Raw genomic sequence first — 17755 nt, 5'->3', positions numbered from 1 at the left:
TTTATAAGTTTAACCTATAGTTTAAGAATATTAATTATAACATACGGTTTGATTAATATTGTTGGTTATTAATATGATGATTATTATAAACCTAAGGTTTAGATAGAGCCAATAGGATTATGACACTTGTCATATGCATGATTATTAAGGAATCATTATTTTAATAAGGGAAATATAAGACTTAGTCTTCACCAGAATTTGTTAGGAGCATGATATTTATTTAGATATTTAGACTCACAATTTTATTTATTTGTGGATTAGGTTGTTATTTAGATAATTAAATAGATTTTTTTTTTCGTAACTTTAGGGTACTGTAACTTCCAACCTATTTTTGACCTAGCTATGTTATGAATTTACAAAAATAGTATTTCCAAAAAGTTTTAGATAATTTAATTAGGTTTCTAACGGTATAAAGATATTCTAAATCGGAGTCCTACAGCTCCAGATATGTTGATTTTACTGTAGGTTAGTTTAGAGTTACGGGATTTAGAAAGTTAGAAGTTAGGATTCTATTTTAAATTTAAATTTAAATTTGGATTATAATTAGAAGATTTTTATTCCTTAGGATTCTATTTTAAATTTAAATTTAAATTTGGATTATAATGAGAAGATTTTTATTACTTAGGATTCTATTTTAAATTTAAATTTAAATTTGGATTATAATTAGAAGATTTTTATTCCTAGAACTCTATAAATAGGACCTAGCACCAAACATTTTCATTCATTCTTCAAGCATTAATGAGAGCCTTCTAGGTGCTAGTGAGACTATAGAGTGATAAACACTTGGGTTGGGGTTATAAGCTTTGTCATTCTAAGCTTATTAGACACTTAGGAAGTAAGGATCATAGAGTGTATTTCGGTTTCGAGGTGTAGTTCGGTCATAGCAATTTCAAAGGTATTCCTATTCTTAGTTCCTTTTCTGTATTGTTTCATTAGTTCCTATAGTTTTTCTCTACTCAATTCCTAACCCAATCTTCTCTATTCTTGGTTAGGCATCTAAGTTCTTCGAACTTGAGATTTCTCGATGGTTTAGTTCATTCCTCTTCATCTCTTTCTTTTAGAAAACTCACCTCTCTATTAATGGTTTTTAGGAGTGTTTCGAAATCCCGACTTTGTTCTCATCATCCTGGTATTTTGGTAAGGAAAATAGGATAGATCTTGTATGTTTGTATGATATGTTATGTTTATGTTTATGTTATAATATGTATATGTATAATATGTTTATAGTCGCTTGGGCATATGACTTGCTTAGATAGCAAGCCCCAAGATTATTTTATCATTTTCATGGTTTAGAGTTATGGTTTACCCTACCTCAGATATTAGACAGGGGACCTAGATGGGTTATCATATACTACCATGTGATCTAACCTACCTCAGATATTAGACAGGGGACCTCGATGGTTTATCACATGCCATGTTAATGAGTTAATGGCCATTAATATTGTAGTCCTATATGGTATATGTTCTTATAGCCATATGTTTTATAGTGTATGCTTATGATATATGGTATATATTTTTATAGTCATATGTTTTATAGTTTATGTTTTTGATGTAGTTTTATGCTTATGATATATGATGTATGTTTTTAGTAGGTTTTCCTTGCTGGGCACTAGGCTCATTCCTTTATTTTTAGTGTGATGCAGGAAAATGAATATGGAAGGTGGAAGGATTCTTGGTAGCTTGGCTTGTGTGTTGAGGATGGATGGAATGTGTGGACTGCGTGTCGATCGAGGATGAAGTTATTTATTTTTTAGTCTTTTAAATCATGTTTTTTCCGCATTTAGTTTTGTAAATAATTTTCTTTAGTTTAAAATTATGTTTTATGTTTTAAACATTGGGTACCCATGCCATATTTTCTATTATTATGTAGTTGATACAATATTTTGGGATTTAATAAAGTTATATTATTTCTTATGTACCTTTCCCAAAATAGTAGCTATATATAGTAGATATAATGGTCCAAGGTCTTAAAAATAGTATGGTCATTACAAACAGAGATTAGAGTGAAATGTAGATCCAGAAATGTTGTTTTTTTCTCAACAGTGAAGAAAATGGAGAAGGGTTTTGACAGAGAGAAGGGAAGAGAAGAAGGAAATTAGGCTGCGAAATTTTAAACCGTAAATGTATTAGCGGCGGGGTCCCGCCGCTATTACTATAGCCCGCCGCTAATAATGGTATTAGCAGCGGATACTCCGCCGCTAATAAATGAGATTATCCGCCACTAATACTATTAGCGACGGATAATCCGCCTCTAATAAAGGTGATTATCCGCCGCTAATAAAACTTAAAAAAATAACCCTTTGTTTCCCGAGCATTTCATATGTAGTATTAGCGGCAGACTACCCGTTGCTAATAATGGGCAGTCCGTCGCTAATACATATTATTATATATTTTTTAAATAATCACACATAATTAGCGGCGGACCCCCTAGTCCGCCGCTAATGGTCTGTATAATAGCGGCGGGTTTAGTCCGCCGCTAATAGCTACGCCGCAACTAACATTAATTGTTGTAGTGCACACAAACATTATGCACATTAAATATGATTGGTTGAAGTGATTTGCCATATATGTGTATATAATGTTTGTGTGTGCATATTATTACTCTATTTTATAATATAATATTTTTGTTTATGATCACTTTATTAGTGTCTTATCAAAATCATATTTAATTTAAACATGTAAATTTATTTTAATAAAATAAAATAAATATGACATCATGATACAATTTTTCCAAGTCATAACACTTTAAAATTTATAATTTACCAACTACTCAGCAGCTTTTTCCTATAGCTGCAACCACTTTTTGCCATATCACAGCTACGGCTGCTCTTTCCTACAGTAGAACTGCACCAAGCTGATTCATAGACTTTTTACGACTATATGAGAGTTATTCTAATATAGAATAACACGTTATGAAAGACTGTGTATAGAAAAGGAAAACACAACTAATTGAAAATGATATCACCTCTTTCATTGGGAAGACTTCCAAAGTCAATATTTTAATCAATACTATTTTTTGATGGGCTAATAATGTTTGAAAACAAGTAACACAGCCCAAACTCATTTCTTCTTTGTGGAAATCTTTGCAAATATAACTTGTATAGATCATGTTCTGGTTCGCTAATAATAAGAACTATATACATAAATCTTAAAGGTCCGTTATTTACTAAGACTTGATCTACTTTAAATTTAATACTAGGATCATAACTAAAATAATAAAACATATATATAAACTAGATTCATGTCTTTCATACAATAATGTGTTGTTCTTATCTAATCTAATTTAAATTTCAAACCATAGAGGGAAGGTTTAATTTTAATCTACATTTACAGACTAATATATTAGGAATATCACAGTGCATTAATTTTTGTGATACGAATTGGTAGGCCATTTTTATTTTTAAATAAATAAAATAAAGAGTATCGGCAGACCAAGAGTGTATTAACACCACACAACACAATAGTACCAGTACATACCATATTTAATGACCAAGAGTGTAGAAGAGTACCAAGACTTACCCAAGTCTTCTGGTCAAGCAGAATAGGACCATCACATGCATATTATTTGAAAAACAAGAAAGCATTAATATGTATTTGATTTTCTTGTGTTAGAAAACAAGAAAGCATATATATAATATAAATATTGGGAAATTCTATTGTAGGGCTTCAAGAAAAGTCACATCAGTGGAGCTTTTGTGTGTTTCTAACCTGTTAATAGTTTGAAGTGCGATTTTTTTTATAAATGTGTATTTTGTAGTTATTTAGAGCATCCTGCAAATTTTTAGAAAATTATGAATAACTTACAGTACCGAAAAGTAGGTTCAAACAAGTTTTCCAATAGCATAAAAAAATTAATCACGCGTACAACAACCTAATTTGAACCTAGTTTTTAGTACTGTAAATTGTTCAAATTTTTTTGAAACTTTGCAGAATTGTCTAACTAACTACAAAATATACGTTCATAAAATAATGCGTCGAAAACTGTTTACTAGTCAGGAGTACACAAGAGCTTCACTGGTAGTGCTCTTTTTGAAGCTCCTATAATAGAATCTCCCATATAAATATATTATGAAATCACTTTCTATAAAAATACATAATTATTATTTTTAATTTTTTTTTTTGTGATCACATGAATATCCGTGTTTGATTCATCGGGAATTTATGTTGCCCAACAAAATGTCTATATTTGATGCCAATGAACAAAACATTTTATAAAACCAAAAATCATTTTTCTTTTTTTGAAGGGATATTTGTGACGGAGAAATAATCTCCTAATAAAAACAAGAATATTTGATAATATTATTGATAGATGAAAAATTGTTATTTTTAGAAGATTTGAATCCGACAGATATAAATTTGGTGGGAACAGCTAATGTGTCAGATCACATTTCTCAAGATAAAAATAATAATTAATTACTTCAAAGATTTAATTTCCTGAAGTTTATTACCTTGAGCAGGACGAAAAATAAAAGACAAATATTCCAAAAATGATTTTGAGTAAGCATATAATAGTTTCTGAAGATACAATTTCCCTTTATATACATATTTAGATAAAATCAAACTAAATAAATAATTGTATGAAGACCTTACAAACTAATTCAAACCATTTAATATTCCGAAAATCACAATTATGTAATATTAAAATTATCTTTTAAATAAAAAGATATTTTTATAAAATTTCCAATTTTAGAATTTGTATTACTTAATTTCCAAAATTATTATTTTCATTTAAATTTTTTTTTAATCAAATCTCTTATATTATTTTTTATTAATAAAAAAATAACTTGAGAAATTTATTAAAAAAATATTTTATATTTTATTTAGTCTTGTATTGTACCAAAAAAAGTATAGTAGTAATACAATATAATTCATTCTAATTCAAACCAATCCTAATTAATAATCCTATCCAGTTGAATCCAATTTCACATACCAAACGAGCCTGAAAAGAGTTGAATAACTATGTAAGAGAGGTTCTTTATTGAACATTGATTTATATATAAAGGTTAAAAAAAGGGGGAAATTCTAATTCTTAACTAATAAGCAAGTTATATTTAAATTAATAAGTATCTAAACATAAATATTAGAAGATAATTATAAAATATGTTTTTCTGAATATCTTTATCAATAACTGTGAAAGAAAATAAAATAATAAATATATAAAAAAAATGGAAAATAAAGTCAAAGTCTTTCAAGTAAAACAAAAATTTGATTGGCACAGAACATGACTTGATATCAGCTATATATTTTTAGCTTATGTTTTGGGCATAAAATGTTCTGGCCAACACTGTTTTTTGGGGCCAGAAGTGTGAATTGTTGACCCCTTATTCTATAGCGAATGACACATAATTTTCTACAAAAATCAATGAACAAGGTTTGATTGATTGCTCAAGGTTAGCTTTGTCAAAAAGTGAGAGTCATGTACGTGTTGGATTGATTAACTAATGTGATCTATAAGCAATATTTAACCAAAAAAAGACTTGTAGCATGACTCATGTTTAATCAATATTATGAACTAGGAAGTAATTTCTCCCAAAAAAATCACATAAAGTATATTATAATTTTGGAAATTTCGTAGTTATAATTAGTGTCTTATTGGTACGAAGCATCCTACTACATAATGGGGAAGTGAAAGAAAGTCAAGATATGACAGTGAAATATTTATTCATTATTTTTAACATTTGAAGAAACCACAAAATTAATTCTTATGGAAATAGTTTAGTGATTGAGTAATGAGCTTAATTATGTTATTTATCTTTTTTTTTTAAAAAGCAGCCTAATTATGTTGTTGAGATGAGTAATTTATTTAAATAGTTTTATTTTTTAAAAAATAATTCTAAAAGTACAATTTATAATAGATCTGGCCAAATGAGTAGGGACGTACTAATAAAGAATTCACATAATATTGTGTACCCATGTAATATTAATATAAATATTACTCTTAACTTATTTATAATGTCTAATAGAGTTATCCAATTAATGATGATGGCTTTTTTAAAGAATATAAAATCAAGAAAACACATATTTTATATTATTCTTAACTTCTTTATGATGTCTTGCATTTAAGTACATGTATATAGTCTTATTGAGGTGAGACTTTGACCCTAATTATCTGAGCTTTTAAAAGCTGTTTTTTGGTTTCTGAAGCTTCAAAATCACTTCTGTTGCTGGTTGACTAACCAGTGAGTTTCAACTTTCACCTCTAAAAAATCTTTTAACAGAAAACAACTTTAGTAGCTTTCTCAGAAAGAGCTTCCTAAAAAGTTAAAAGTAGAAGCAGAAGTTAAGCCAAACAGGACATTTATGTGTTATGGTAAATTAATTTATGAATTATCAATTGATATAAAGAGTAAAATTGAAATAAATAAGATTTAATATTATAGATATGGGTACACAAAATTTTGTGGTTTCTATAAATTTATCAGATATATTAACATCACAACGAAACAATGTTCAAAATAATAAATAAATATTTCACTTTCATCTTGACTTTGTTTCTCTTTCCCATGATGCAGTAGGGATACTTCATATCAAATATATAGTGGTCAATTAACGTGTAGTGATGAAAAGAAAAAAGGATATTAGCAGCTAAAATACTTAAATTGTTCCAAATCTAGTACTTAATTAATACTTAAGTTTTTTTACGGTAAAAATAACTTTCATTAACATTTTGTTGCATCAGTTAGTACCTCTCAGTTAAGTTTGACCAGTTCCTTACGTGTAATTGATCTACATTAATTATTTTTATTTAATTTTAAGTAAATTAATGGAAACTTTAAAAGATAAGATTATTTGGTCTAAATAATTAAACTTTCATTGGTCTAAATTATTTAAAAATTCATAATAAATTGTAGCTTCTCAGAATTTTACTTAGCTAGATAGTAGTTTGTAGTATGTTAGTTTTCGTGGATATTGGCTCAAGCTAGGATTTAGTTGGAAACTCATAGCAATAGTTATAGATTTTATAAGTTTAACCTATAGTTTAGAAATATTAATTATAACATAAGGTTTGATTAATTTAGTTGATCCTAGAAATATTATTTGTTATAACCTAAGGTTTAGATAGAATAATTAAGAACGTGACACTTGTCACAAGCATGTTTATTTAAGGATTTAAGCATTTTGGATGAATAATTTAATAATGGATAAATCTAGAAGCTCTAGAGCCTTCCAGCAGCTTTAGGATCATGTTTTACTCGATCAAAGTTGTTTAAACAAATTCAAAATATGCTGAAAGAGTGCAAAAATGTGTTTGATATATCAGCAAATGCTGATATATCGCAACTATAAGGGTCAATATATCGCCCACGGGAGATACGAAAAACACGTCGACTTCGCACAAACGAAAGCACGGGACATAGGTAGGGGCGATATATCGCCTAGAGTAGGCGATATATCGACACCTGGAGCTATTTTTTGAAATTTTGAGGATTTAATTTAGAAACAGCCCTCAACAACCTATATTTGCTTCTGAACGTTTTTGACCGAGTACAGGGCATCTGTTGAACCGATAGTTCAAATCTTTTCAATTTATATTCATTTATTTATTCATTTTAAAAGGGGTTAATTTCACTCATTGAACCCTATAAATATGACCTAGTACTCAGCCATTTCACTCATCATTCAAGCATTCTTTAGAGCCTCCAAGCTGCTAAGATTACTCTAGAGAGAAAACACTTGGGTTTTGGGATAAAAACTTTTCCAATCTAAGCTTTTCTAAACACTTAGGAAGTAAGATAGAGTGATATTTCAGTATCGAGGTGTAGATCATCCAAGGTATTCTTATCCTCAGGTTTAATCCATCATATTTCTTTTATTTTCTTCCATTTATCTTTCAGATTCTAACTCATTATTATGACTTTTTGGTTAGGTGTTTAATACATTTCTTGAAACTCAAGGTTTTTGGTAAGTTTCTATTTTGATGGTTTAGTTCTCTTTTTCATCTCCTTTTCTTTAGAAACTCATGGTTCTTACTGTTAATTTTTGGAGTGTTGCAATCCTGTTCCTGACTCCATTATCCCAATTTTTGGTAAGGAAAATAGGTTAGATTATATGTGTTTATATGATATGTTATGATATGTTTATATGTTATAGTCTGTGTTATAAATTTATGTATATGAATATGTTTTGTAGTCACTTGGGGCTTATACCCAAGACTTTTATCATTATTGTGGTTTAGAGTTATGATTTACCCTACCTTGATTAGTAGACTAAGGACCTAGATGGATTATCATATACTACATTGTGATCTATCCTACCTCGATTAGTAGACTGAGGACCTAGATGATTTTATCACATACCACGGTAATGAGTTAATGACATTTAATATTGTAGTCCTATATGATATACATTTTTACGTCATATGTTTTATGGTATATGTACTGGTGGCCGGGGATGAAGAAGGACATAGCAGAATTGTAGCCAAATGCCTTACGTATCAACAAGTTAAGGCTGAACATCAAAGACCCGCTGAAACTTTGCAACCATTAGAGATTCCCGAATGGAAATGGGAAGATATAGCGATGGACTTCGTGACGAGATTACCAAGGACCACTAAACAACATGACTCTATTTGGGTGATAGTAGACAGACTCACAAAATCTGCTCACTTCTTGCCAGTAAGAACAGTTTATAACGCTGAGCAATACGCAGAGCATTACATGGCGGAGATAGTGAGACTACATGGAGTTCCAAAGATGATAGATTTTGATAGAGGATCGATTTTTACATCAAAGTTCTGGGAAGGTCTATAGCGTGCAATGGGCACTAAGTTAAAACTAAGTATGACATTTCACCCTTAAACCAATGGTTAGTTAGAACACACCATACAAATATTAAAAGATATGTTAAGGGTATGTGCTTTAGATTTCTCAGGATCATGGATCAAATATCTTCCATTGATAGAATTCTCTTACAACAATAGTTATCAAGCGACGATAGGCATGGCGCCTTATGAGATGCTATATGGATGGAAATGCCGATCATTACTTCATAGGGATGAGGTCGATAAAAGATGATATTTAGGACCAGACGATGTAAGAGAAGAAACCGAGGCAGTAGAAAAGATAAGACAACGAATGATTGCCGCTCAAAGTCGCTAGAAGAGCTATGCCGATGCTAAGAGACGAATTGTTGGATTTTCTGTGGGCGATCAAGTCTTTCTCAAAGTTTCTCCGATGAAGGAGATCATACATTTCAGAAAGAAAAAAAAAAGGAAAGTTAAACCCGAGGTTTATAGGTCCTTTTGAGATATTGGACAAAGTAGGGCATGTAGCATGTCGTTTGGCTTTACCACCATCATTAGCTAAAACACATAACATTTTTCATGTATCGATGTTGAGAAAATATATATCAGATCCATCCCATGTGCTCGATTACGAGGCTCTAGAGTTAAAACAAGATTTCAATTATGAAGAATGACCAATACGCGTTCTAGAACAGGGAACTAAGGAGTTAAGGTCCAAAAGTGTCCCTATGGTAAAAATCTTTTGGAGCAATAGCACAGAAAGAGAGGCCACATGGGAATTGGAGGAATATATAAGGGAGCGGTATCCCGAGATGTTTGGTAAGTAAATTTCGAGGACAAAATTATTTTAAGTAGGGGAGAATTGTAGCATCCCAGAATTTTACTTAGCTAGATAGTAGTAGTAGTAGTAGTAGTTGTAGAATTTTAGTTTTTGTGGATATTGGTCAAAGCTGGGATTTAGTTAGAAACTCGTAGAAATAGTTATGGATGTTATAAATTTAACCTATGGTTTAGAAATATTAATTTTATCATAAGGTTTGATTAATGGATATTGTCCTAAGAGTATTATTTATTATAACCTAAGGTTTAGATATAATGATTAAGAATGTGACACCTGTCACAAGCATGTTTATTAAGGATTTCAGCATTTTTGATGTATAGTTTAATTAAAAGAAAGATCTAGAAGCTCTAGAACCTTCCATTATCTGTTAGGATCACATTTTACTCAGTCAAAGTATTTTTGAACAAAATTCATGTATCCTGAAATGTGCAAAAACGTGTTTAAAATATCAGCGTATGTCGATATATCGCATATATAGGGGCCGATATATCGCCTACGGGAGATACGGAAAATACATCGACTTCGCACGAACAAAACCACGGACCCTCAGTATCATGGTAGGGGCGATATATCGTCTCCAATGGTCAATTTTTGAATTTTCCTAGAATTATGATCTAGAAACAGCCCTCAACAACCTTGACTCGTTCCTAGATGTTTTTGACCGAGTTTTGGGCATCTGTTGAAATTCAAATTTATTCATTTTTAATCATTTATTTATTCATTGAAATGGGAGTTAGTTTCACTCCTTGAACTCTATAAATAAGACCTAATATTCAGCCATTCTTTTCATCATTCAAGCACAGTTCAGAGCTTCCAAGCTGCTAAGAATATTCTAGAGAGAAACACTAGGGTTTTGGGGTTAAAGCTTTCAAATTTAAAGCTTTTATAAACACTTGGGAAGTAAGTTTTCGTGTGATTTCAGTGTTTGAGGTATAGATCGAGGTTCTAAACTATCCAAGTTATTCTTTATCTTCAGGTTTAGTTCACTATAGTTATTTTTTTTTTCCATTTTTCTTCAAATTCTAACTTGTGATAGTGGCTTTTGGTTAGGTGTTCAATTCCTTTGAAACATAAGGTTTTCGGTAAGTTCTTATATCGATGGTTGAGATCTTCTATTCAACTTCATTTCTTTAGAAACTTATGGTTTCTTATGTTTGGTTTTAGGAGTTTCAATCCCGCTCTTGTCTCCAATATTCCAGTTTTTGGTAAGGAAAATGAGGTAGTTTAGTATTATGATCTAGTTTCTGTAGTTTATGATATAGTATATGTTTGTATGATCTATCGCCTTTTAACATCCCCCAAGGGCAAAGCCGTCATTTCCCGTCTATCTCGTTAATTATAATTAACGCTCTCCAATTCTCGCTATTCTCAAATACTAATAAAATCGTATCCCATTAACCTTTAATTCCTGGTAACGTTCTAATCACCAAATTACCCCAAGACTCACCCCGAGCCCCGAACTTAATCCCGTTTTGACCAAACCACTAACTTGTATTCTGAGATCGTCTCATGTCAAATGGCTCGAACAAATCCACATTATAATGTGACCTCAACAATAGTTTAGCAACATGCATACAAATATACAATTATGCTCTCAAAGGGCCAAATTACCAAAATGCCCCTATGATCAAATGTGGACCCACATGCATGCATTTATCATCATATTATAATATAATTCACATATACACGCACATAATCCATTAATGGCATAATAAATCAATTATGGCCCTCCCGACCTACTAATCCAACCAGTAAACCTCATTAGGGATTTTGGGGCATTATAACTATCCCCTCCTTACAGAAGTTTCGTCCTCAAAATTTACCTTAACAGCTCGGGATACTGATTCTGCATATTTGACTCCAGCTCCCAAGTCGCTTCCTCAAACTTGATGTTCCTCCACAATACCTTAACCAAACATATCGTCTTATTCTTGAGGACTTTGTCCTTTTTGTCAAGTATCTAGATTGGCTGTTCCTCAAAGGAAAGATCTTCCTCAAGCTCCAGATCTTCGTAACTCAAGACATGAGTCACATCAGATACATACCTCTGAAGAGCTAAAACATGAAACACATTATGCATGGCCGACAATGCCAGTGCTAAGGCCAACCTATAAGCCACCTGACCAATCCTCTCCAGGATCTCAAATGGACCTACAAATCTTGGGCTTAACTTTCCCTTTTTCCCAAATCTTCTCACCTCTTTCCATGGCGAGACTCTAAGGAAAACGTAGTCTCCCACTTGGAACTCCACGTTCCTGAGCTTGGGATATGCATAACTTTTCTGTCTACTCTGAGAAGTGAGCATTCGAGCTCTAATCTTCTCAATGGCCTCACTGGTCCTCTGAACTGCCTCAGGATCCAAGTATCTCCTTTCTCCTATCTCATCCCAATGAATGGGAGATTTGCATTTCCTACAATACAACATCTCATAAGGTTCCATCCCAATGGTAGACTGATAACTGGTGTTGTAGGAAAACTCTATCAAAGGCAAATACTTACTCCAGGATCCACCAAAGTCCAGCACACATGCTCGTAGCATGTCTTCTAATATCTAAATCGTCCTCTGAGATTGTCCATTTTTCTGAGGATGATAAGCAGTACTGAACTTCAACTATGTTCCCATGGCCTTTTGTAAACTCTCCCAGAACATGGAAGTAAAAGTTGGGTCCCGATATGATACGATCGACCTCGGTGCTCCATGAAGGCGCACGATCTCTCTCACATAGAGATCTGCATACTCGTCAACTTTATAAGTAGTCTTCACTGGCAAGAAGTGAGCTGACTTGGTATAGCGATCCACAATAACCCATACTGAATCATGTTGATCAATAGTCCCGGGTAATCCAACCACGAAATCCATCGCGATGTCCTCCCATTTCCACTCTGGGATGTCTAGAGGCTGCAATAACCCTGCTGGCCTCTGATGCTCAGCCTTGACCTGTTGACATGTCAAGCACTTAGCTACATATTCTACTACATCCCTCTTCATCCCAGGCCACCAATACAATGATCTCACATCCTAATACATCTTCGTGGTGCCTGGATGCAAACACTACAAGAAAATGGGGTCTTTACCTACCAATTGTAAGTGTAGGTAAAACTAGTCTAATGGTGGGTAATATGGTTTACCTACCAATATTGAATTGGTAGAGATTGGTAGGTAAAGGTTAGTGGGGAAAGAGTCTTTACCTACACTTATTAATACTTGTAGGTAAAAGAATCAGTGGACCCCACTAAGTTATAAATCAATTGATGAGTCAGCAGATGACGTGTTTGATGATGTGGCATCCTACATGTCTGCTGACATGGTTTCCATAGTTTATGTATCTGATGACGTGGCATCCTACGTGGCATCCATCAAAACCGCCACTTGACATCTTGTGGTTGCTCCACGTGTCAGACAATAATTTATCCATGTGCTACAAGAAATTCAAATGATTGTGTTACTTATCCCCTTTTTATCTGTTATGTGGCACTAAATGATTGGTCCACGTGACATGTTGTAGTATACTCATTTTTATCTACACTTATTTATTTGTGAGTAAATATAATATTTCTATGTAGGTAATTTTAATTATATATAAATTTCATTTAATATAAATAATAAATGAAAGTAATTAATTTGAAAAATATTTAACATTATTAATCAAATAAATTATTTAACTTTAATAAAAAAAATAAACAAACATATATTATACAATATTCATTGCTTATTAAGAAGCACATTTCATAAAAAAAACATCTATACATTATTTTTAGGTCATTGAAAACTCAATAATGTCATTTTTCTTGACATTCTTCCTATTCTTCACTTTGGGATCATTGCATAAGAGCCTCCTTTTCTCTGACTGAACTTATTGTGAATGTCGATGATGACTTTGGTAGTCTGCTAGAGACTTACTCATGGTACTTGATTCAGATATATAATCGAGCAACTCACTGTCCGCAATATCCTTTCCTTGATTCGATGGGAAAAAGAATAAAGAAAAAATTATCTGCAAAGATCACAAAAGACAGCAGAATAACATAAGAAGCAAAGTCTATTGGAAGACATACATCAAGAAGATCAAGCCAGCGGTTGGCAACAGAAGCAACAGCTGAATAGCATTCCACTAAGGTTGAGCAAAAAAATAGAAAAAGTATAAAACATACATTTAAAATTAAAACAAAAAATCGTTTTTTATATATATAAGTACGCAAACATGAAGAATTAAAGGAGTTTTCTAATGTTTTATCCATGTCTACTTTATAAGAAAACTTTAAACTCTTTCTGTATTACCTGTTTCCAATGAATAAAGAATATGTCTCTTACCAACAAAAAAATTAACTATCTCAGGAACAAATCAGAACATTATCCAAGGCAAATGAAAGAGGCAATACCTTTTCAAAGATAGAACTCCTCACTTCATCATAATTAGATACGGAATCCAAGTCCATCTTACCCTCAACTCTTATAGCATATTGCAGATCACGATCAAGGTTGTCAATCAGTTGCTGGAAATCAAAGCTTGCAATGTTTTTGTGTCAAATTACATATACTATTAAAAATAGATGATGAAACACTCAATTAAAAACAAACTGGACCAAGGTAGCATTCACTATGTCCTTGTCAATTCATGTCAAACCATGATAATCAAAATTCTAGAAAAAATAATGACCAATTACTACACCAGAACAATTAATTGTGACCGAGATGACATACCTGATATCCAGATGGATCAAGCTTAAAACTAGTTAAAAGATCAGATCTAAAAACTCCACTTTCAAGGCATTCCACATGACCACCTATATATGTCTCGCTTTCAAGAAGACGGTTATTATGAAACTTCTCTGATTCAGATTGGTGTTTGTTAGGGAAAATAACATTTGCCTTGTATGCCTGGAATAAAAGCAAAGTTGCCTTGATTGAGTACATGCTTTGAAGTAAAAACATATGAAAGAATGCACCACACAAGGAAGCACAAAGACCTAGTGTTGAGCATGAGTGGAAAAACACACCTGGACCATTATTAGCATTTCACAGAGGGTCCCACTACCCTTGCGCAGGACCTCATCTGGTGACATCGGGATAATACTCGCAAGAGAGAAAATGAACGGATGAACATAGGTCATATACAAGTAATAAGTTGAAACAGAGCATCAGAAACAGAATATGAGGCCATCATCTGTAACAAGTTTCATAGACATTAGAAATGTTTCTCATATAATGTACAAAAACAAATTGAGTTCTAACTAAAAGGAAACACAAATAATATGATATCACCTGAGAGATTCCAGAGAGAGCAGCCTTAGGATTCTAAGGCTGTCAAATTTATCTGTAGGTTTAGATAGTATATCTCAGACTTAGTTTTTTAAATTCAAATTTTTTCTCTAATTTTGTTCCTAGTTTGTAAGACTGATTTATTTTCTGTTGAGACTATCTATATTTGGCCCTAGTTTTATTTTGTTTAAAAAGTTTGAATGAAAACAAAAACAGAAGTGCTTTGATCTCTTTTCTTCTCCACTTCCAGCTTTCATAAACCAATAAGGTTACAAAAACTAGGCCCCATCCTTTGCAACACACCACTAAGTGTTAAAAACCTTTTCTTCAGCAACTAATCTCGCAAAAGCTTGCACTTTAATGGGATGTGGAGAGATTTCTTTCCAAAATAAATACCAAAGGCTCAAAATCTAGGTAAGCAAATTCATCACTTATTGAATGAGAGAATATTTGTAAGAAAAGGCACTAAAAGAATCCAGACTAAAATCTCCTATTCAAGACACATGGATTGAAAGAAAATGATAATGATAAAAAAAAACCAACAATCACTAAAGATTGTGTAATGGAACTGAAAAAAAAAAAAAAAAAAAAAAACTAAACTCTTACCTGTGGCTTTTCCATTGCGTAACGAACCATATCCTCAGGATTCACTTCCAGGGGATCATATCCCAACTTTGCCTTTGTTACAGCCTGAAACAATACCAATAACTATAAACTTTCTAATAGTGAGAACACTAATAGTAGCTGAATTTTAAAATAGAAGGGAAAGAACAATGTCGATCTTTTTTCTTTATCAGGAAACAACAAGTTCATTAAGTATAGGCTGTTGAACAATATATTTTTTTCCCAGCACAGAGTAGGTTTCAAAAGAGGAGACACAAAACTCCAAAAACTTTTTAAACTTTGTCAAAACCACTAATACTATTACCACCAGTGACTAAACATATATCATTCTGGCTCTAAAGATATGATAACAGCACTAGCCAATATCTGAAGTTACTACATTCATTAAACTACACATATGTGTGTGAGTTACTGATAAAATAAATTCAATCAAAAACTAGTATATAATATAAACTATTCACATCTTCCTTGGCACCAACATAGCAATTGCTATTGTTTACTGTTCCCCAAATATTGTAGGATTAGGCAGGGAGCCTAGTTTTAAAAAAATAAATAAATAAACTATTCACATCTGAGTTTTGTTATTTAAAAAATGTGTCATGTATTTCAAATTAAATTTTCAAAGTATTTCAATTGTAAACTAACAGTTATTTGAGAGAAAATCAGTTTTCCAGACAAGAAACATATTCCACACCAAACAAACACAGCTGAAAAGCAAAAGATGCAGACGCAACCACAAGAGAACAAAACATAAAACACATAACCATATGGAAGATACTGTTTAATGTCTTATAAAACAGAAATAGTAGAACGATAAGCAAATAAGCAAGTTTGATTAAATCTTAAACCTTAAGGCCCTGGCTTCCCTGAGGTTTCATAGCACCTTGCTGTCAATTAAACATCAGGAAATTTTAATGAAATAATTAACAGATATCTTCGTTCTCAAAAAGATAATGCCAACCATTCAATTACCTTAACTTCAGTAAATATCTCATCTGTGTATGGTTGTCCACCATTCTGTGCTATGACGTTGTTTACAAGGGAGAGAAGATGCTGAACTTGACCAGCCTTCTTTCTTTCATCCTTAGTCTTGTTATCAAAAAGCACCAGGCGATTTGCACACAGGCTAAGGATGTCCTATGTCATATAATTATTTAAAAGATCAATATATGTTGGACTTCACATGCAAACATAGAATAAAAGGAAGAAGTAAGCAAGGCCAAACAAAACAATCGTGGGAGAACAAGTTTATTCGTGGCTGACCTTTAAGGGCTCAGGACATTCACGACCTAAGTAATCTTCTAGAGTTTCATCATTTTCTTCAAGTTCGTCTCCTCCAGTAAAGACAACAATCATGTAATCAACTATTTTGCTAGCAAACAAAGTTTGCAAGCTACGAAGCGCAGCTTGCTCTTCTTGTGGAAAGCTGGTCCTAACAGAGAAAACTACAAGCACAGCATGGATCCCATATGGGAGAACGACAATTTAAGAAGCTCTAGCTGCAAGATGAAATATCCTTTGCAAAATTTGTAGTGGCAGAATATATTTAAAAAACACACACAGTAATCAACAAAGAAATGAAACCTCTAATCTAGCGTTCCATGTTGCGGCATTCTTGACAGAGATGCCTCTGCCAATCTCTCAATTGTTGTTGAGGGTTGGCAAGGCCCGTTGCACCACCAACAACGCCACGCACCACCACCACTCTGTTGTCGGTGCCGTCGGAAGGAAGACCACCGCTGCCGAGAGAGAAGAAGGGGAGAGTTGAGTGGATCTGGGGGACGCAAGGCCAAAGACGTGAGAGAAGAAGGGGGGCTGAGAGAAGACAACGATGGAGAGGGTAGGAGGGGGGTGCGGCTGATAGAACTAGAGAGAGAGATTATAAGATTAGGTTAAAGTTTTAGGGTAGAAATTGTCTTTAATTTTAATTTTTAAGTAATAGATTTAGGTTTTCAGTATTAAGTTTTTGATTTAAAAAAACTAATTTTTGTTTGATAGAATAATAACACATCATCCTATTGTAAAAATGTCACTAAAAAATTATAATAATATTGCCATGTCAGACAATGACATGACATATATAGTCCACATATGATATATTTTGATCATGTAAACAAACATATCACTATTATTTAATTGAAAAAATCAAATTATTTACTCCACATAAGCTTCCAAATAAGTATTTATAATAAAAAAATAATATAATGAAAATAAAAAACGGGGGGAAAATTGAGCGGGAATAGTTAAAAAATTTCCCTCCATAATATACGTAGGTAAAGATCATTAC

General features: G+C 32.4%; 2 protein-coding genes across 2 annotated transcripts; both read right to left on the bottom strand.

Annotated features, from left to right (window-relative positions):
- Positions 1-13916: 13916 nt before the first annotated feature.
- LOC133784635 (DNA polymerase epsilon catalytic subunit A-like) lies at positions 13917-15465 on the bottom strand. The gene is made up of 4 exons (XM_062223926.1): positions 15451-15465; positions 14701-14749; positions 14287-14582; positions 13917-14078 (listed from the first exon to the last, which is right to left on the bottom strand). The coding sequence occupies exons 1-4, from the start codon at positions 15463-15465 to the stop codon at positions 13917-13919; spliced, it is 522 nt and encodes a 173-aa protein (XP_062079910.1).
- Positions 15466-16295: 830 nt separating this feature from the next.
- LOC133784634 (immune-associated nucleotide-binding protein 9-like) lies at positions 16296-16953 on the bottom strand (the record flags this gene model as incomplete). Its single annotated transcript, XM_062223925.1, has 3 exons — positions 16296-16355; positions 16441-16605; positions 16732-16953. Coding segments are annotated over 3 exons (432 nt in total), but the record flags the coding sequence as incomplete, so codon positions are not given.
- Between the last annotated feature and the right edge of the window lie 802 nt (positions 16954-17755).

Source organism: Humulus lupulus, chromosome 6 (assembly GCF_963169125.1).
Source record: "Humulus lupulus chromosome 6, drHumLupu1.1, whole genome shotgun sequence".
Taxonomy (NCBI): Eukaryota; Viridiplantae; Streptophyta; class Magnoliopsida; order Rosales; family Cannabaceae; genus Humulus; species Humulus lupulus.
This window is presented reverse-complemented; position numbering and strand designations above follow the sequence as displayed.

Coding starts and splice junctions, on each gene's coding strand:
- LOC133784635 (XM_062223926.1), bottom strand. Junction 14,583..14,700: donor TCTGTTTCAACTTATTACTT/GTATATGACCTA, acceptor ATAATGGTCCAG/GTGTGTTTTTCCACTCATGC. Junction 14,079..14,286: donor TTGATCCATCTGGATATCAG/GTATGTCATCTC, acceptor TTTGATTTCCAG/CAACTGATTGACAACCTTGA.